Genomic DNA, 20,685 nt, shown 5'->3' on the forward strand with positions numbered 1-20,685 from the left:
GAGCCACCAGCAACCCAGCTCGTGAGACTCTTTATCTCCAGCTAATCAGCAGAAGGTTGAAAGTGGAGCTGGGGCTCAAGTGGTAAAGTGCCATCCTTGAGCTCTCAGGGTAAGGGACAGGGCCCAGGGCCTGAGTTCAAGCCCCAGTACCAACTCTCTTCCCTAAAGTAATTTACCAAAATTGAGCTTGTACCTCAGACTAAATTTAACAAAGCACACAGACCACATCCATGTTGGAAATGTTATTTTTTTTTTTATTGCAAATTTGTGGTAAAGGAAAGAACACGGAAGCTGATTGTCCTTGTAACTTGGGGAAGCAGAGTAATCTCCGGGTTGTAGCTGGATAACCCCTCCCCGCCCCCACAAGGTCAGGGGGCCTTGACACACACTGATGCCCGCCCCCTCCCCACAGACTCTGACTTGATGAGGGATGGGGGCTTCGGGGCATGAATAGCTTTTTACCCCCCACCCCATCGCTCTGGATGGGGAGTTCCTGGAACAGCCCATAACATGGGGCTGGCAAAATGGGGGGGCACCCTGAGAAATTCAACCGAATCACCTGTTTACATCACCCCCTGGACCACCCTGCCCTCCCCCCATGCACCTCCTGCAGGCATCTGATATGCTGAGCCTCCCTCCATACAGACCTCAGAGGAGAGAGAAGGGAAGGGGGCGTGGCTCTCTGATGTGGCTCATGCTGAATTGTGGAAACAGCCCTCTGTCTATCTCTACTAGAGATAGACATAAAGAAGTATTGACCTTTTGTCTTTGGAGTAGACAGAGATGACAAGATTTGGGCCAAGGAATGGTAAACCATACTGGATGACAGGGAGGGTCCATATATCACTTCTTCTGAATCCAAATTAGAAAAAAAAAAAAAAAGATCAAGTGATTAAGAATAAAAGAGCCCAGGAGCTGGCAGCTCACACCTGTAATCCTAGCTAGTCAGGAGGCAGAGATCTAGAGGATCGTAGGCAGAAGTGTCCACAAGACTCCCATCTCCAAACTAACCAGCAAAAGAGCTCAAGCTAGTGCTATGGCCCAAATGGTAGAGTTCCAGCCTTGAGCAGAAAAAGCCAAGTGAGCGTGAGAAGCCCTGAGTTCAAGTCCCCCAGTACCTGCACAAAGACAACAATAAATAAATAAAATATTCTGTATGTTACCAGCATATTTTATAGGAGTCAACAGTAAGAGCCAGTTCAATATTTCATTTTTAATTTGTCCTGAAATATAGAAAATGTTTTTATTTTCCTGAGTCCTTACAAACAGAATGACAAAAATGGGATTTTTTTTTGTTTCATTTTAACATAAAAAGGAAAAGCAGTGTTGTAAATACTGGTGTGCTCGCGCAGTGCCCCACCGTGAACCAACATCACAGGCCAAGTTTTCCATGACTTGTTAAATATGGCGTTTGACGGAACAGCCACACTCTACTAAGTTGCTCAGAGTGAACATTTTGACAGACATAGAAATGCAAATGCTGGGCGCCGAATGGTTCATGCCTGTGATCTTAGAGGAAGCTTAGATCTGAAGATCACAGTTCAAAACCAGCCCGGTCAGGAAAGTCTATAAGACTCTTTATCTCAAATCACCAGCAAAATACCAGTAGTGGAGCTGTGACTCAAGTACTAGAGTGCCAGCCTTCAGCTGAAAAAGCCAAGCAAGAATGCAAGACCCTTAGTTCAAGCCCGAGTACCAGCACATAGTCTTTAAAAATGCAATATCCATTGGATTCATGGCCCATACAAAAAGTATGAATTTCTAGTTCATTAGTAATACTGAAAGATTTGCATCTTAACATTAATCCAAACACTAGGACATTTAAAAAAAAAAAAAACAAGGCTGGGCACTGGTGGCTCATACCTGTAATCCTTCCTGTAATTTCAGCCTGAAGGCTGAGAAATGAGGATCACGGTTCGAGGCCAGCTGGGGCAGGAAAGTCTGTGAGACTCTTCTCTCCAATGAACCACCAAAAAAGCCAGAAGGAGAGCTGTGGCTCAAGTGGTAGAGCACTAGCCTTGAGCAAAAAAGCTAAGGAACAGCGCCCAGGCCCTGAGTTCAAGCCCCAGTACCAACACACACACACACACACATACACACACACAATATGTATGTTCCCCCTTTTATGTAACTAGGATGCATTATCACACCTTTGACTTTGTTGGCAAAGCTTTTTATCAGGTATGGTGCTCTGGCATGATAAAACCAAGGCACAAGAACATAGTTACAGGGAGTATTTAGAAACCCCAGCACATTGCACCAATTTTGGAAATATTTAGAGACATCATAAAGTCTGAAAAATTCTCCCATTCTGTTATAATAGAGGAATCACTGGTTGTACAATAAACTGATTGTGCAGCACGACTCCAATATTAAATATATGGCTATCATTATACAGGCTGTAGATAAATCAAAAATAGTTTTAAATATTAAAACCCAGTATATCGCTAGGTGGTGATAAACATTGTGCCTCAGATGATCTAGATCTTATGCTTCCGTTTGGTTTACATGGCACTCATCAATTTTTTTAAACTATTTTCATTACATAAATGGTAGGCTTGTTGTTCTTGTTTAAAGTGTTAAATCTCTTCTTTACAAAACACAGAAGATTTACAGGAAAATAATCAATATACAAAACACACACAGAACAGCAATAAAATCCAAACATGGCCTCAAAAATTGAATTCTATTTGGGAATATTCTATTAATTTAGGGAAAGGAGCAACACAATGCTGTGGCATCTCCTTTAGTTTCTTCATTTAAAAAAATTCTCCACAACATTTTTTTTTTCCAAAATAGCAAATTGTCTTGGCTAGAGCATCAGGCATTGAAAATCAATGAAGTCTTTTGATCATAAAATAAATAAGATTAAAACCTTTCAAAATCTGATGGGAGCCAGGTGGCACCGGTGGCCCACACCTGTAATCCCAGCTACTCAGGAAGCTGAAATTTGAGGATGAAGTTTGAAGCCAGCCCAGGCAGGAAAGTCTGGGAGATTCTTATCTCCAATGAACCACCAAAAAGCCAGAAGTGGAGCTGTGGTTCAAGTGGTAGAGCACTAGCCTGGAGCAAAAAAAAAAAGCTCAGGGACAGTGTCCAGGCCCTGAGTTCAAGTCCCAGGTCCGGCACACACACACACACACACACACACACACACACCAAAAAAAAAAAATCTGACAGGGATGAAGGAGCTCCACTGAATTCAAAGAAGTCAAATCAAGTGGTAAAAATTGTATATCATATATTTATACAGAAAAAAAGTGTTTCCAAGACTCAAAGTAAACATTGAGACCCATAAAAACGTATTTCTTGGCACATGCACGCCATGGACGGGACAGTCCTGAATGTAGAGGAGGCCTGGCTACTAGGGGATCAGGGTCCAAGCCTCACTAGCAAAACCATCTCTTCGGTCCCTGGCTGAGCTTTGTTCACATGGGCGCGTCCGGCTTCTGCATCTGTTGAATCTGCTTCTGTAGCTGGTCCTTATCCAGTTTCATCCTGGCCTCGAGAACTTGCCTGAGGGATCCTATGCTTTCATAGATGGCTGTAAACCCTTCAAGAAAACAGAAATTTCACAAGAGTTAGTGTTTGAAACGGAATACATTAAGCCCAGCACTGGTGGCTCACGCCTATATAGTCCTAGCTACTCAGAAGGCTCAGATCTGAGGATCGTGGTTTGAAGTCAGCCTGAGCAGGAAAGTCCATGAGACTCTTATCTCCAAGGAACCACCAAAAAGCCAGAAGGAGAGCTGTGGCTCAAGTTGCAGAATACCAGCCTTACGCAAAAAGAAAAGGTCAGGGACAGCATCCAGGCCCTGAGTTCAAGCCCCAGGACCAGCAAAAATTAAAAAATAAATAAATAAAGTAAAAGATGGTGTGTGGGGGAGGGGAGGGCTTGGAAGATGGCTCAGTGGTAGAGCGCTTGCCTTGCATGCCTGAGGCCCTGGGTTCAAGTCCTCAGCACCACATAAGCAGAAAAAGCCGGAAGTGGCACTATAGCTCAAATGGTAGAGTGCTAGCCTTGAGCTGAAGAGCTGAGGGGCAGCGCCCAGGCCCAGAGTTCCGGCCCCGCAACCAACAAAAAAATAAAAGGAAGGAGGGAGGGAGGGATGAGAACAAAGAAGATAAAGCAAGTGTTTTGTTTGGGACCTACCGGCATTCACTTCTGCTTTCATTTCCTTTATGTCTTCATTCATCTGGAGCTCCAGCTTGCTGATCCGCCCCTGTACCTTCTCTTCCTCCTGCTTGGTCCTGTGTCCTTCCATATTCTTCTTTTGACTCTCTTCGATTTTGTCAAGCCTGGCTGACATCTGGCTGAGCTTCCTCTCCATGTCCCTTTCACTGGCTCCCTGAGGGGCCCAGAAAGAATTAGACTTGGTTATTGCAGAAACACAGTCTACACATGTTGCCAGGCACTGGTGGCTCACACCTATAATCTTAGCTAATCAGAAGGTTGAGACTTGAGGATCACAGTTCAAAGCCAGCCCTGGGCAGGAAAGTCTATGAGACTCTTATCTCCAATTAACTACCCAAAATAAAATGCTGGAAGTGGTGCTGTGGCTCAAATGGCAAAGCACTAACTAACCTTGAGGAAAAGAAGCTCAGGGATAACACCCAGGCCCTGAGTTCAAGTCCCAGAACTGGCAAGCAGGCATGCACACACACACACACACACACACACACACACACACACACACACACACACTCACACACACACACACATACACACACACATACACACACACACACACACACACACACACACACACACAAATGTGAGCCATGAAATAATTGCCTGCTTAATTTAGGTGGTTACAAATAAATTAATGGTCAGTTGCTAGGTATGGGTCAATCTTGTAGCCGCCCCCACCACTGGATATAACTGCTAAATCATTGGCAAACATCAATACCTACACTGTTTTCCTTTATAACTAAAGAAAGCTGATCTATTTTCTGTAAAAGTTCTTTTTCTATCCGTTCTTGTTCCTGTTGCAACCAACTCCGTGCAGATAAAATCTGGTTACTGAGTTCTTCAACTGTACCTTTAAATCTAAAATAAGATGATAAAATAAAATGAGAAGCAGATAAACAAGTTGATTGTTAAATGAATTTTAGGTAACATTGAACAACTTCAATATATGTCTATTGGGTTTTTGATGACTAATACATATACCTGCATAAAACCCTGTCCCACCAAAAATGACATTTATGTTTTCTAGGATTGCCCTTGGCACTAAGTTGGGAAGTACAGAGGCCAGGAGGATAAAAAAGAAAAGAACTTGATGATTTGAGCACTAGTTGCTCATGCCTGTAATCCTAGCGACTCAAGAGTCTGAGATCTGAATGTCACAGTTCCAGGACAGACAAGCAAGGAAGTTTGTGAGACTTTTATTTCCAATTAAGTACCAAAACGCCAGAAGTGGTGCTATGGCTTAAGTGGTAGAGCACCAGCCTTGAATGAAAAAGCCAAGAGACAGTGCCCAAGCCTGGAGTTCAAGCCCCAATATCATCATCAATCAATAAGAAGGAAAATAGGAGGAATTCTTCTAACCTTCTATTCCTCCAATCCTTTCCCTTTCCAAAGTCTTAGTATTTTTTCTTATTTTTATTATGATATACAATGGAAGCATAGAATAATATATATACAGTATAGGTATGTGATTCAGTCATAATGGTAACAAACACCCACTGGAGTGCAGCTGTCTTGTGACACCTGTTTTCTTGTTCTTTATAAGAAACTAGCAAAGTTGAGAGCTGGAAGTGGTACACCACTTATATAGTGATAGAACACTAGCCTTGAGCAAAAGGATCTTAGGGTCAGTGCTTGGACCCAAAGTTTAAGGCCCAGAACCAGAAAAAGAAAAGAAAAGGCTGGGAAACAGTTGATTATACCTGTAATCCTAGCTACTTGAGGCTGAGATCTGGAAATCATGGTTCAAAGCCAGCCTGGGCAGGAAAGTCCATGAGACTCTTTTTTTTTTTTTTTTTTTTCGGGTCCGGTTGTGGGGCCTGAACTCTGTGCCTGGGCGCAGTCCCTCAGCTCTTAGCTCAAGGCTAGCACTCTACCACTTGAGCCACAGCGCCACTTCCGGCTTTTTTCTTTTTGCTTATGTGGTGCTGAGGAATCGAACCCAGGGCCTCATGCATGCAAGGCAAGCGCTCTACCACTGAGCCAACTTCCCAACCCAAATCCATGAGACTCTTATCTCCAATTAACCACCCAAAAGAGCCAGAAAGAGAGATGTGGCTCAAGTGGTAAAGCCTTAGCCTTGAGAAAAAGAAGCTCAGGGACAGTGCCCAGGCCCTGAATTCAAGCCTCAGAACTGGCACACACACACACACACACACATTCAAAAAAGCAGCAGCTATCTAAGATCAATAAGGTACAAGAATGCCTAGGCAGAGACTACATTTACCAGACTCCCTTGCAGCTAGGTGTGACACATGCCATGTCATAAGTTCACATTTCTAGTCACATCCTTTAAAACAAAGCTATGGTCAGGCGCTGGTGGCTTATGCCTGTAATCCTAGCTACTCAGTAGGCTGAGATCTGAGGATCTTGGTTCAAAGCCAGCCCAGGCAGGAAAGCCCCTGAGACTCTTATCTCCAATAAACCATGCAGAAAACTGAAAGTGGCTCTGTGGATCAAGTGGTAGAGCTCTAGCCTTGAGCTGAAGAGCTGAGGGACAGCCCCTAGGCCCAGAGTTCAAGCCCCACAACCAACAAAAAACAAAACAAAACAAAAAAAACCCCAAAGCTATGGATTGATTCTTATATCCAGCTAGAGCTGGGGCATCAGTGAACACCACACTGCCATTGTCCTGGCTTCTTGCCTTGGACCACTGATCTTAGAGTTACACTGCAGTCACAGCAATGGATCTATCTCGTTCCTAAAATAATATCACCCAGTCAGTTTACAACCTTGGAACCATGTTTATCTGAATAATTTCTCCATCATTTGATTCAAGTTATCCTTTGGCAAAAATACCCTCTGTGTGTGTGTGTGTGTGTGTGTGTGTTCTATCAGATTATCTCAGGTGATTTCAGATAGGGTGCATTCCATCAGATCACGTGATGTTGGGAGAAATTTTTAAAAAAACAACCTATAGTGTGGCATAAAGTCAGAGTTTATACAATCGCCAACTGTTTTTAATGAACAGATTCCTTACTTAGTATCCAAAAGCTGAAGCTGGTGATTACTGTCTCGGTGGGACATCTTCAATTTGGTGCTCTGCTCTGAGATCGACAAATCCACTCTGTTCAAAAGCTGAGAAATCTGGAAGAGAAGGTTTGTTCGTAAATATCACACCTCAGGAAAACATCTCATAAGCTCTATGTGAACCGATGGCAGCAAGATCCAACTCAGTGAGTTCATTATGAATTCACCTCGTGTTTCCACTTCCATTTTCCTATTTAAACGCCCATGAAAAGTCAAAGCTGGGCGCTCTGCCAAAACACTGCACACCCTCAGCCCTAAACTTCACACTTCCCGAGCAAGGGGGCCACAGTGCTGCCCAGGAGCAGCTCTTCAATCAATTGGCATGAACCAAGTCATCTTTACCATCGCCGTGGCTACAACTCACAAAGAGTTCAATTTCAGTCACTTACAAAAATCCATCCTAGCTGGGTACCTGTGGCTCACACCTGTAATCCTAGCTACTCAGGAGGCAGAGATTTGAGGATCATGGTTTGAAGCCAGCCCAGGAAGAAAAATCTGTGAGACTCTTATCTTTAGTTAACCAGCAAAAACAACAACAAAAAAGTGGAGTTGTGGCTCAAGTGATAGAGTACCACTTTGCCTTGAGCAAAAAAAGCTAATTGACAGAACCCAGGCCCTGAGTTCAATCCCCAGGACACACACACACACACACACACACACACACACACACACACACACACACACATCCATCCAGGTGACAGATTTAGTCTATATCAAGTCTATTCAGCAGTGAAGACCCCTGTACCCCTCCTGATCCTTTCTCCTACTGCCTACTCTTGGCTTTTGACCAAAACTCATGTGAAGTGTTCACATTTTCCACAAGAACTACAATGGTCCAGACTTGTGACATTCATCCTATTCAGAACAAAAACAAAGCATGTGTCTGATGGTTTTCTGTATTTTACTTGGCTGGGCTGCAGGCAAACAAGATTTCCTTGCATTTATTTTCTGGTATAATAATTGTAGCCTTACCTGTTCGTTAAAAACAAAAGGGACCTGTCTTTTAATTTTTTCGTCATAGTTTTATAGTATCTAGTTTTGTTTTTTATATCAGTAGCTTCAAATCTTTACTGGAGGTAGTTAAGAGATAAGTTTATCCTTCCCTCCCTCCCTCCCTCCCTTTTTCCTTCCCTTCCTCCCTCCCTCCCTTCCTTCTTGCCTGCCTTCCTGCCTTCCTTTCCTTCCTTCCTTCCCTCCCTCCCTCCCTCCCTTCTTTCTTTCTTTCTTTCTTTCTTTCTTTCTTTCTTTCTTTCTTTCTTTCTTTCTCTCTTTTTCTATCTATCTATCTATCTATCTATCTATCTATCTATCTATCTATCTATCTCTATCTATCTATCTTTCTGTCCTGGGGTTTGAACTCGGTCTGGGTGCTGTCCCTGAGCTTTTTTGCTCAAGGATAGTGTTCTATCACTTGAGCCACAGCTCCACTTCTGGCTTTTTGGTGGTTAATTGGAGATAAGAGACTCTCAGGCTTTCCTGCCTGGGCTGGCTCCACACTGTGATCCTCACATCTCAGCCTCCTGTGTAGCTAGGATTATAGGCGTGAGCCACTGGCATCCAGCTAAGAGATGGTTTTAGAGGTGAAATTTACAATTTGGGGGATATAATAATTGTCGTAGGAATCAGGGGGAAATAATCTTCACAATTAGAACTGCACTGAAAAAACTTTTTTGGTAATTTGGTTGTCAGATTCAGGAAGGGAACTCCAAAGAAAGAGGAAAAGGGAGAAGAGAAATGAGATGTTTATGGGTTTTGATTTGCATAAACCCATGCTGGGGGCCTCAGCCCATTTCTCCTGCATGAAATATTCCATGTCACGATATTCTTAGCTGACAATCAATTCCCCGCTTTTATTTTATTTTATTTTATTTTTGGTCCGGTTGTGGGGCCTGAACTCTGGGCCTGGGCGCTGTCCCTCAGCTCTTCAGCTCAAGGCTAGCACTCTACCACTTGAGCCACAGGGCCACTTCCGGCTTTTTTCTTTTTGCTTATGTGGTGCTGAGGAATCGAACCCAGGGCCTTGAGCATGCAAGGCAAGCACTCTACCACTGAGCCACCTTCCCAGCCCAAAAATCTTCATTGATTCATTTTTTTTGGGGGGGGGGTCCGGTCATGGGGCCTGAACTCTGGGCCTGGGCACTGTCCCTCAGCTCTTCAGCTCAAGGCTAGCACTCTACCACTTGAGCCACAGCGCCACTTGCAGCTTTTTTCTTTTTGCTTATGTGGTGCTGAGGAATCGAACCCAGGGCCTCAGGCATGCAAGGCAAGTGCTCTACCACTAAGCCACCTTCCCAGCCTTCAATTCCCCGCTTTTAAAAGCTACCTGAAACGGGCCTCACCTGTCCTTCGGCATCTTTGATTTTTGTTTCCAAGACCAGTTTGGCAGCTTGTTGCTCCTTGTTCAAATGCTGGAGACCTTCGTAGGTGGTCTTGTGTTCGGCTGAAAGTCTAGCTATGCTGGCATCACACCTGTGCAGGAAACAGTGAAGCTGCTTCTTGTGAAAGGGTTAACATACGCACAAAAGCTGCTTGACAGACTAGGAAGCGCAAAGCCCCATTCAGACAAACTGTACAGTCCTTCAGATTTTGTAAGTGTGTGTGTGTGTGTGTGTGTGTGTGTGTGTGTGTGTGTGTGTGTGTGTGTGTGTGTGTGTGTGTGTTCACACATGCGCAGTCCAGGGACTTGAACTCAGGGCTTTGTACTCTTGCTTAGCTTTTGCACTCAAGGCTAGCACTCTACCACTTGAGCCATAGCCCCACTTCAGGGTTTCTGGTGGTTAGCTGGAGATAAGAGTCTCACAGACTCTATCTGTGATCCTCAGATCTCAACCTCCTGAGTAGCTAGGATTACAGGCATGAGCCACTGGTATCTAGCTTCCATCAAGCTTTTTAACAAGGTTTGAGAGCTTTCACAGAGTTGCCCTCCATTCGATATCATAATCAAGTGAAAATTATTCCAGGAGTGTGGGTTCATTTTGACAACAGGAAAGCAATAATTTAATATGCCAAAATAGGCTAAGCCACCGTTAGCACTTCAGTACATGGAGAAAAAGCATTTGACAAATTCCCACATTTCTCTTCCTATCCCCTAGAAGTGCTAGAGTTTGAACTCAGGGCCTTAGAGTTGCGTAGCATTCTTTCTTGGCTTTCCTGCTCAGGGATGGTGCTCTACCACTTAGGCCACACCTTCAGCCCTGGTTTTTGTTATATAGCTCAAGTGGTAGAGTGCCAGCCTTGAGGTGAAAAAAGAAAGCTAAAGGATAGCATCCATGCCCTAAGTTCAAGCCCCAGTACCAGCACCAAAAAGAAAAAACTTTTAAAATTCATATTCCTTTAAAACAATTATATAATCAATGCAAGAAAGTCAAACTTCTGCCAGACTTTTTGTTTCACATATATTCATGTCAACCATCAAAGTCTCATTAGGATTCCAAGGGAAAGACAAATATAGCCACAAAACAAAGCAAAGCATAGCTGGTGCTCATAATAAACATTTTTGATGGGTTTTGGATAACATTTGTTACAGAAAGGAACAAGTTGACAAGAAAAGAATGACAACTTCAGAAAAACTGAAGAATGTACGATCCCTGAACATATTTCAAGCTGGTTTCTCTACTTTGTATTAGATCCAGTGTCATAAGAATAATTGGAAGTTGGGAGCTGGTGGCTCATGCCTGTAATCCTAGCAACTCAAGGAGGCTGAGATCTAAGGATCCTGATTCAAAGCCAAACAGGGTAGGAAAGTCTGTGAGAACTCTTTTCTCTGATTAACCATCTAAAAAAGCAGAAGTGGAACTATGGCTCAAGTGGTAGAGCACTAGCCTTGAGCAAAAAAGTTAAGGGGCAGAGCCCTGGTCATGAGTTCAAGTCCAGGATCTAGCATACATACACACAAATCCAACAATAACGAAAACCCCGCTTTTAGTCACATATACCTAGCATTGAAGACCCTAATCCTGGAGTCTGCACAGATACACCCTGCTTCAACCCATCCTCTCCTTTCTTCCACGCTGACTCTTTGCAAGGACTCTTGAGTCATCAAAGGCTGATTTCTTGAGCCCATTCACTCCACAAACAAGGACGTGTGGCTGCACTTGCCACAGAGGAACAGCAGGGGGCAGGAGAGGCCCATACGTGGCATAGATCATTAACTCTGGACTGTCCTTGTGCAGGAAGTAGTTTGTGAAGAAACCCTAAGTTCAAGCTCCATTAGCATCCAAAATAAATTTTTTTTTAAGTCCACCTCTGTATTGTTTGATTCAGTAAAATACGATCACCTTACTAAAAGGCACACTAGTGGAGGGAGCTTTCTCTCATTTTCCTCCAGCAAAGACAGAGCCAGCTCCAGAAACCCAAGAAATCGTGGCAGAACCACCACCAAGTCAGACTCTACTACCAGCCTTTATGGGTGAAATGAGAATGGATAGAGCAAAAAGAAGTTTGGAGCTGGCTGCTGCAGGCTCACGCCTGTCATCCTAGCTACTCCAGGGTGCTGAGATCTGAGGATCTTGGTTTGAAGTCAGCCTGGGCAGGAAAGTCTGTGAGACTCTTATCTCTGACTAACCAGCAATGGAGGTTAATTGGCTCTGTCCTTTTAACTTTTTTGCTCAAGGCTGGTGCTCTACCACTTGAGCCATAGCTCCATTTCCACCTTTTTAGTCTGTGAGACTCTTATCTCCAATGAACCACCAGAAAACCAGATGTGGTGCTGTGGCTCAAAGTGGTAGAGAGCTAGCCTTGAGCAGAAAAGCTCAGGGATAGCACCCAAACCCCATGACTGACAAAAACCCAGGTACCATAGTTCACACCTGTAATCTAGCTACTCAGGAGGCTGAGACCTGGCAGTTCACAGCCAGCCTGCGTAGAAAAGCCTTTAAGAGTCCATTTTCAAATAATCAGCAAAAAACTCGGCTAGAGGCATGACTCAGGGGGTAGAGTACCAGCTGTGACCAAAAATCTGAGCAAGTACAAGGCCTTGAGTTCAAACTTTACTACCCCCCCCCCAAAAAAAAAGAAAAATGAAAGACTGTAGGGTACGTGATTAAGGGGTCATTATTGTATTCCCCACTAAAATGTTGTTTATAGGAAACAAAAGTGCTGTTCATTGTTGTTGTCGCCGTTTAGGTTTTTCAAGACAAGGTTCTTCTCTATAGCCCAAGGCTGGCATTGAACTTGAGATCCTCCTGCCTTAGTTCCCCCAGTGCTAGGATGACTGGTTTGTACCAACTTGAGAAACATCTTAATAAGCCGAAGCGCCCAACGCCGAGTCCTACCGTGCCACTCTTCCCCGGAGATCTCCCAAACCCGACAGCTGGCGCAGCTCCAGGGTCTTTAAGGCAGAATTCGTTCCATAGCTAATGTTGTCCCTGGCACGGATCTGTTCCTGGAGGACCTGGGCAACAGCAAAACCACACAGGGGGTTGTTTTGTGCATTCATAGACAACCACAGAAGCATGGTGTACACATACCATATGTGTGTGTGCATGTGTACACATGCACGCACACACACGTGCTCATCCTAGGGCTTGAACTCAGGGCCCAAGTGCTGTCCCGTAGCTTTTTTTTTTTTTTTTGGTCAGTCATGGGGCTTGAACTCTGGGCCTGGGCACTGTCCCTCAGCTCTTCAGCTCAAGGCTAGCGCTCTACCACTTGAGCCACAGCACCACTTCTGGCTTTTTCTACTTATGTGGTGCTGAGGAACTGAACCTAGGGCCTCATGCATGCGAAGCAAACACTCTACCACTGAGCCACCTTCCCAACCCTTCCTTAGCTTTTTTGCTCAAGAGTTTCACTGACTTTCACCCCTAGGTTTTGAACCATGGTCCTCAGATCTCAGCCTCCTGAGTAGCTAGGATTACAGGCGTGAGCCACCAGCATTGGCACAAAAGCTTCTTTTTTTTTTTTTTCACTTTGGGAAAAAGAATATATAACCTGGGCCAGGGTTCAAGCTGAATGGTTGAACCAAATGAATGCCTAGCTTTCCTCTAGGTGATTCGGGTGGCTGTGAACTGCCAGGTCTCAGCCTCCTGAGTAGCTAGATCACAGGTGTGAACTGTGATACCTGGTTTCCTAATTATTTTTTGTCAGTCATGGGGCTTGAACTTGGGGCTTGGGTGCTATCCCTGAGCTTTTCTGCTTAAGGCTAGCTCTCTACCACTTTAAGCCACAGCACCACATCTGGTTTTCTGGTGGTTCATTGGAGATTAATCTCCCTCCGAGGGCCCCTGACGGCTGGCACGTGAAAACTTGTACCATTTATTCGGGAGTGACATGGTGACTAGCCCGCCATCTTGCTGACCTCCAGCCCATGCAGGAGTTTATCTGAGCATGTTCTGCTTATCTGCATGTGACTGCATTTCTAGGAATCATGGTTGGTAATGCTTCTCCAAACAAACAAGGAAGCCAACTCAAGGTGATGCAATTTTGAGGACATCAAATTGTTTTGTGTTCCTGTTTTTAATGACTTATGATTTTCTTTTGATTTGTTTTTTTTTTTGGGGGGGGTTGCTATACATTCACAAAAAGTACACTTACAGCCAGGTACCAGTGGCTCACGTCTGCAATCCTAGCTACTGAAGAAACTGAGATTTGAGGATCACAGTTCAAAGCTAACCGCAGGCAGGAAAATCCCTGAGATGCTTAACTCCACTTAACCACCAAAAAACCCCAAAAAAGCTGGAAGTAGAGCTGAGGCTCAAGTGGTAGAGTGTCAGGCTTGAACACAAAAGCTCAGGGGCAGCACCTAGGCCCTGAGTTCAAGCCCCACAATGGCCACACACATCTTAAAAATTAAGAAGTGCATTTGGGCTGGGAAGGTGGCTTAGTGGTAGAGTGCTTGCCTTGCATGCATGAAGCCCTGGGTTCCATTCCTCAGTACCACATACACAGAAAAAGCCAGAAGTGACACTGTGGCTCAAGTGGTAGAGTGCTAGCTTTGAGCAAAAGCAGCTCAGGGACAGTGCCTAGGCCCTGAGTTCAAGCCCCAAAACTGGCAAAAACAAACAAAAAGTGCACTTACGTATATTTTTCAGATTTTGCAAACTTCCTAGTGAAAAGGAGAAATTGTGAAGGTAACTGCTCTGATAGGGACCGCTGTGGACAGAGTGATCACGACAAAAAAACATGTCTCACTCAGGTGTGGCTCGTGGTTAGAGCACCAGCCTTGAGTGAAAAAGCTAAGAGACAGTACCCAGGCCCTGAGTTCAAGTTCCAGGACTAGCATGAAAAAAAAAATTGGAATTCTGCACCTGTTCTTTCTTATTCTTTTAAGCTTTTACTTTTGTTTTGATGGTCCTGGAGTTTGAACTCAGAACTTTGGGCTTGCTAAGCAGGGGCTGTATTGCTTGAGCTCTGTATATCTGTCAGTCCTTTTTTAACTTGTTGTGTGAGGGAGGTGTGTGTGTGTGTGTGTGTGTGTGTGTGTGTGTGTGTGTGTGTGTGTGTGTGTGTGTGTGTGTGCTGGACTTGAACTCAGTCTCTCCTTGCATAGTGTTTTTTGCTCAAGTCTGTCACTCTACCACTTAAGCCATGCCTCCACTTCTAGCTTTTTGCTAGTGAATTGGAGATAAGAGGCTCTCAGATTTGTCTGCCTAGGTTGGCTTCAGATCTTGATCATCAGATCTCAGCCTCTTGAATAACTAGGATTACAAGCATACTCAGGTTTCTCTTCAGTTCGTAGAAATCTTTCGCCTTTTACAAGGATTACAGGCATGAACCCTCCGTACCCAGCTACTTTTTTTCCCCCAGATAGCATGGCTCTTTTTGCCCAGTGTTGGCTGGCCTCTGACCTTCATCCTCCTTACTCAAGCCTCCCACAGCTAGGATCACAAATGTATGACACTGCGCCAGCTTATTAACTGAGATAGGAGGCGTCTCAATAACATTTTTTGCCTGGGCTAGCCTCAAACCTCAATTCTCCCAGACTTCAAGTACTTGGGGATTTCCAATGCCCAACTTTTTCTGAATGAACTTGCTTAAGGAGTAAGAATGAAAAACGAGCTACAATCACCTCTGAATGACAAAACATTAGTCATCTGAACGCATTCCTGCAAGGGAACTTCAGATCTGACTAATTCTCTGGCACTCTCCCACTGGCTAGACAGCCTTGGTGAGCGAGCTCTCTCCCTTAATAGCAAGTGACACCTCTGACTTACAGTTTATAGCAGGCAACACTAATTCATTCCCTGTGGAACTCTTTGAACATTTGTCCATAATATGGCACTAAAACAGAGGCCCTCAGCTCCATGCTGGTGGCTCATGCCTGTCCTCCTAGCTACTCAGGAGGCTGAGACGTGAGGATCATGGTTCAAAGCCAGCCTGGGTAGGTAGGAAAGTCCATGAGACTCCCTTTTTATTTTGCCAGTCTTGGCTTGAGCTCTGGGCCTGAGCACTGTCCCTGAGCTACTCTTTGCTCAAGGCTAGCACTCTATCCCTTGAGCCACAGCACCATTTCCAGCCTTTTCTGTGTATGTGGTACTGAGGAATCATTCATGCTAGGCAAGGACTCTTACCACTAAGCCACATTCCCAGCCCTCTATGAAACACTTATCTCTACTAAACTACCAAAAGCCACAAGTGGAGCTATGGCTCAAGTGGCAAAGCACCAGCCTTGAGCAAGAAAAAGCTCATGAGACAGCACCCAGGCCCTGAGTTCAAGCCCCGGGATACACACACACACACACACACACACACACACACACACACACACACACACACACACACACACACACACACACACACACACACACACACACACACCAAGGAAGAATACATAGTTTTCTATTAAGCATAAAGGGCATGAAATAAAGCTACTGTGTGATGCCAGCTACCTGTTAAGAACCCTTCAAAGTACTAGAATGTTCCCATTTTGCTTTTCTCTGGAGGGAAATTATGCTGGATTCCTCATTTTTGCATTTCCCACAAAGAACATACATTTCTTTTATAACCAGGGGAAAAAAGAAAGGTTTTTTAATGCTTAGAAACAAGAAAATCCCATTTGATTTTTAGAATTCTTATGCAGAAAAACAAGATATTGTATTAGAGATGCTTTGAACCATACAGAAATTAAATGCAATCACAAAACAAAAAGCACTAAATCTGGCTTCAAAGAGTAGTCACAAGAGTGAAAAAGACATAAAAAAAAACAGAGCTTCAAATTTCAGGTAACTCTAAAATGAAGCATTAGAAAAGTAATCCTTGTATAAAGTCAGGACTGTGCCTGAATTTGTCATTGGACAATAATCCAACATCCTCACACACTTACTTGATAATTAGCATGTCCATAAGTAGCTGGTTAAGTCTCCATTATTGCCAGTAGTAGAAGCTGTGTTTTGCCCACCTACTCTACAGAGCCCTGGGTAGGAAACTGATTTGCAGCAGGGGAAACTACAGGTAGATAAGTGCACAACCACACCCATGCACAGAGAAGAGGCCGCCATCTTGAAAAGCAGACATCAGTCTGGGGCTTGAACTCAGCGCCTGTGCACTGTTCCTAAGCTTTTGTGCTTAAAGCTGGTGCTCTACTATTTGATCCACAACTCCACTTCAGGCATTTTGGTGGTACATGAGAGATAAGAGTCTCATAGACTTTTCTGCCTGGGGTTGGTGTTGAACTATGATCCTCAGATCTCAGCCTCCTAAGGAGCTAAGATTATAGGCGTGAGCCATCATACCTGGCTTAACAAGAAGACCACGTGACAGCCATCATGGTGAGAGTCTCACCTCTGGGTCCTCCCCCTCTTCCCCCTTCCCCCCTCCCTCCTTCCCCCCTCCCTCTCCCCCCACCCCCAAGCCACCAGACAGGATGTCATCATCCAGAAACAGAGAACGAAGGAGCTCTGTTTCTTCTCCAGTTCTTCCTGGATTGGGGAATGAGATGATTCCAATATGGCCACCGGAAGGTCCACCTGCAGGGTGCAGATCCTCATAGAGTAGAGGCCCCCTCCTGCTCCCCAGTTCCACACAGGAGCTGGAAGTTCCCCACAGCTCCTTATGGATGGCATTTATTCCCACCTGGGGTTTGCAGAGCCGAGTCCCCAAATAGAAGTGTGGCCCTCCAACACACAGGAAGTCCAGTCATCCTTTCCTCCACACCCCCAAATCCACCCACTTCCTCCCCTGACTCTCACAGTTCCCTAAATTTCACCGGAGCCCCAATTCGTGATGCTGCATCCATTCCTCTTTCGTGTTTCTGAGGAGCCGGGGATGGAACCCGGGTACTCGAGCATGCCAGCCCCGCGCTCTGCCACTAGGCCATGGCCCAGGCCTCCCTGCTTCCTTCCCCCAACAACTTTGCAGTCAACAGGATCAGTAACTATAAGTCAGTCTGCAAGCTGGATGAATGCAAGGAGTCTGTGTGTGTGTGTGTGTGTGTGTGTGTGTGTGTGTGTGTGTGTGTGTGTGTGTGTGTGTGTGTGTGTGTTGGTTCTCAGGGCCTGTGCACTTTTTTTTTTTTGCTCAAAGCTGGTGTTCTACCACTTGAACCACAGCTCTATTTCTGCATTTCCTGGTGGTTTATTGGAGATAAGAATCTCAAGCCAGGAGCCAGTGACTCCTACAATCCTAGCGACTCAGGAGGCTGACATCTGAGGATCATGGTTCAAACCCAGCCTGGGCAGGAAAATCTGTGAGACTCTTATCCCCAATTAACTACCAGAAAACCGGAAGTGCTGCTGCGGCTTAAGTGATAGAGTGCTAGCCTTGGACTGAAGAGCTCAGGGACAGTGCCTAGGCCCAGAGTTCTTTTTCTTTTCCTGTCTTTCTTTCTTTTTTTGCCAGTCCTTGAACTCAGGGCCTGGGCACTGTCTCTGAGCTTCTTTTGCTTAAGGCTAATATGTTACCCCTTGAGCCACGGCGCCACTTTTGGCTTTTTCTGTTTATGTGGTACTGAAGAATCAAACCCAGGGCTTCATACATGCTAGGCAAACACGCTACCACTAAGCCACATTCCCAGCCCCCACTGCATTTACTTTCCCTTCTCTACTTTGCTTCTTGGGAGCTCTGTCAGAAGCCTGAGCGTAGATAACCAATGTGAGAGGCAGGGCTATGCAACCATTCTCTAGTTTTGCCCCTGCTGGCCATTCTAGGTGATGTGAAGCTAGGTGATTCTAGCTTGAGTTCTTAGTTTCACTCAAACTACTTTCATACTTAGGGTGATTGGATTCTTAGGAATCCAGAGTTATCAATCATTTTATGATTTTGCCTGCTCCCCCTCCCTTTCACCGTCTCTCTTTGGCACACAGGCTTTCTTTCTTTTCTTCAGTGCTGGGGGTTTGAACCCAGGGACTTGTGCATGCTAGGCAAGTGCTCTGCCATTTAGCTACATTCCCAGACTAGCAAGCATACTTCTTTAAGGTGCTTTCTCTTTGGCTTTTAGTACTAGGGATTGAACCCAGGACCTCATGCTTGCTAGACAAATGCTCTACGACTTGAGCCAAATCCCCAGTCCTTTTAAAGACACTTTTTGAACAGTTTACAATGCAGTGAGTTTTAAATTGCTGATTTGTTGGTTTTCCCACATCCGAAACGCATTTTATGTAATGATTATTCTTGCTGGTCCAGACAGCACTGCTTTGCATTTACTTGTATTTTTAGAGTATGCAAATTTTGCAGCTGAAAAGATGGTTTCTATTGTAGAGAGAGAAAACTGAGTAAAATCTAATTGGGGCAAAAAGTGCTTACTTTGGATATTTGAATGTTTACCTTGTGTGTATGTGTGTTAAGTTTTGTTGTTGTTGTTATTGTTATTGTTTTCTAGACCTGAGGCTTGAACTCGGGGCCTGGCCACTGTGTTGTCCCTGAGCTTCTTTTGCTCAAGGCTGGCACTCTACCACTTGAGCTACAACCCTACTTCTGGGTTGTTGGTGGTAAGTTGGAGATAAGTCACCACAGACTTGAGTTCGAAGCCTTCGAACTGTGATCCTCAGATCTCAGCCTCCTGAGTAGCTTGGACTACAGGTGTGAGCCACGGGAGCCCAGCTAGGAGTTGCCTTTTGATGTAGAATGTATCATTAATTATTTAGTCTTCAGAAACTTTCCATAAAGCATCATCATTATAAATTTAGAAGAGCTGTCATCCAGGCAATGATGAATTATGGATTATCCACAGTGTCTAGTTAAAGTCATTACTACTCCCAAGAAGATCAGCCCTGGCGAGCAGTTGGTGGTGGTTGGGGATGGCCCCTTTGCATGCAGATCTGCAGACTTGGAGAAGTACTTTGGACTCCCCCCGGAGCCTTGTGGGCTCTTGCTGTGTCTTTGGCATTTGGGGAACCTGGGACATTTCGCCTATGAAATCACTGAAGACATGATTCAATGGATATGTGTTCTCATTGGCTGCCTGCCGCCATCTGTCTGTTTCTGTCTTCTTATTTTTGGTGCCAGCACTGGGGCTTGAACTTAAGGCCTGGGTGCTGCTGTCCCTGAGCTCAACACTGGAGAATCTTACCATTTGAACCACATCTCCATTTCTGGCTTTTTGGTGGTTAATTTAAAATATAAGTACATGGACTTTCCTGTCTGGGCTGGCCTTGCACCTTGATCCTCAGATCTCAGCCTCCTGAGTAGCTAGGATTACAGGTGTGAGCCACCAGTACCTAGCTCTAAATTAAATTTCTTTGTTTTGTTTTGTTTTGGTCGGTCATGGGACTTGAACTCTGGGCCTGGGCACTGTCCCTCAGCTCTTCAGCTCAAGGCAAGCGCTCTACCACTTGTCTAAATTAAATTTCTAAACAAACAAACAAGCAAATATGTATTGCTCCAAAAAAAGTCACAGTAAACAACAAATGTATAGACAGTTTGGGCCTTTTCTTCCCTTCCTTTCCCTCCTCTTCCTTTTCCTTCTCTTCCCCCTTCTAAGGCTGGAATTGAACCCCTGTCCTTACTCATGCTAAAGAGGTGCTGCACCACTGCACAAACCAAGGAAAAGGAACTTGAGGTACAGGTCCGACACCTAAGTGATTTGGAAACAAAACTGTAAAATATCTAATAATTGTATCTAGTAATTATGGCTAGAAACTTCTCATCCAGAGCAGTGAAGGCTGACCTAGTAATTCATTTATTTTTATTTATTTATTTTTTGGGGGGTCCGGTCGTGGAGCCTGAACTCTGGGCCTGGGCGCTGTCCCTCAGCATTTCAGCTCAAGGCTAGCACTCTACTAGTTGAGCCACAGCACCACTTCTGGCTTTTTTCTTTTTGCTTATGTGGTGCTGAGGAATCGAACCCAGGGCCTCAGGCATGCAAGGCAAGCGCTCTACCACTGAGCCACCTTCCCAGCCCCAACCTCGTAATTCATTTAATGGCTGTCTTCAAGCATGAGGACAGCTATTAAACTTTCTCATCTACTTTTTTTTTTTTTTTTTTGATTGGTCATGGGGCTTGAACTCTGGGCTTGGGCGCTGTCCCTGTGCTCTTCAGCACAAGGCGAGTGCTTGCCACTTGAGCCACAGCGCCACTTCCAGTTTTCTAG

General features: G+C 44.8%; 1 protein-coding gene across 6 annotated transcripts in view; it reads right to left on the minus strand.

The window, feature by feature from the left end:
• Positions 1-1,193: 1,193 nt before the first annotated feature.
• Positions 1,194-20,685, minus strand: part of Fam81a (family with sequence similarity 81 member A) — a 39,600-nt gene continuing 20,108 nt past the window's right edge. For all 6 annotated transcript variants that reach the window (XM_069995283.1, XM_069995287.1, XM_069995284.1 and 3 more), the window contains exons 4-9: positions 12,493-12,611; positions 9,559-9,688; positions 7,170-7,276; positions 4,915-5,050; positions 4,154-4,349; positions 1,194-3,553 (exon numbers count right to left, since the gene is read on the minus strand). In XM_069995283.1, the coding sequence (XP_069851384.1) occupies positions 3,429-3,553; positions 4,154-4,349; positions 4,915-5,050; positions 7,170-7,276; positions 9,559-9,688; positions 12,493-12,611 (813 nt within the window). In that variant the 3' untranslated portion in view covers positions 1,194-3,428. The remainder of the gene's footprint in view (positions 3,554-4,153; positions 4,350-4,914; positions 5,051-7,169; positions 7,277-9,558; positions 9,689-12,492; positions 12,612-20,685) is intronic.

The sequence above is a fragment of the Dipodomys merriami genome, unplaced genomic scaffold (genome assembly GCF_024711535.1).
Source record: "Dipodomys merriami isolate MVZ:Mamm:240054 unplaced genomic scaffold, mDipMer1.0.p SCAF_48, whole genome shotgun sequence".
In the NCBI taxonomy this organism is placed as follows: domain Eukaryota; kingdom Metazoa; phylum Chordata; class Mammalia; order Rodentia; family Heteromyidae; genus Dipodomys; species Dipodomys merriami.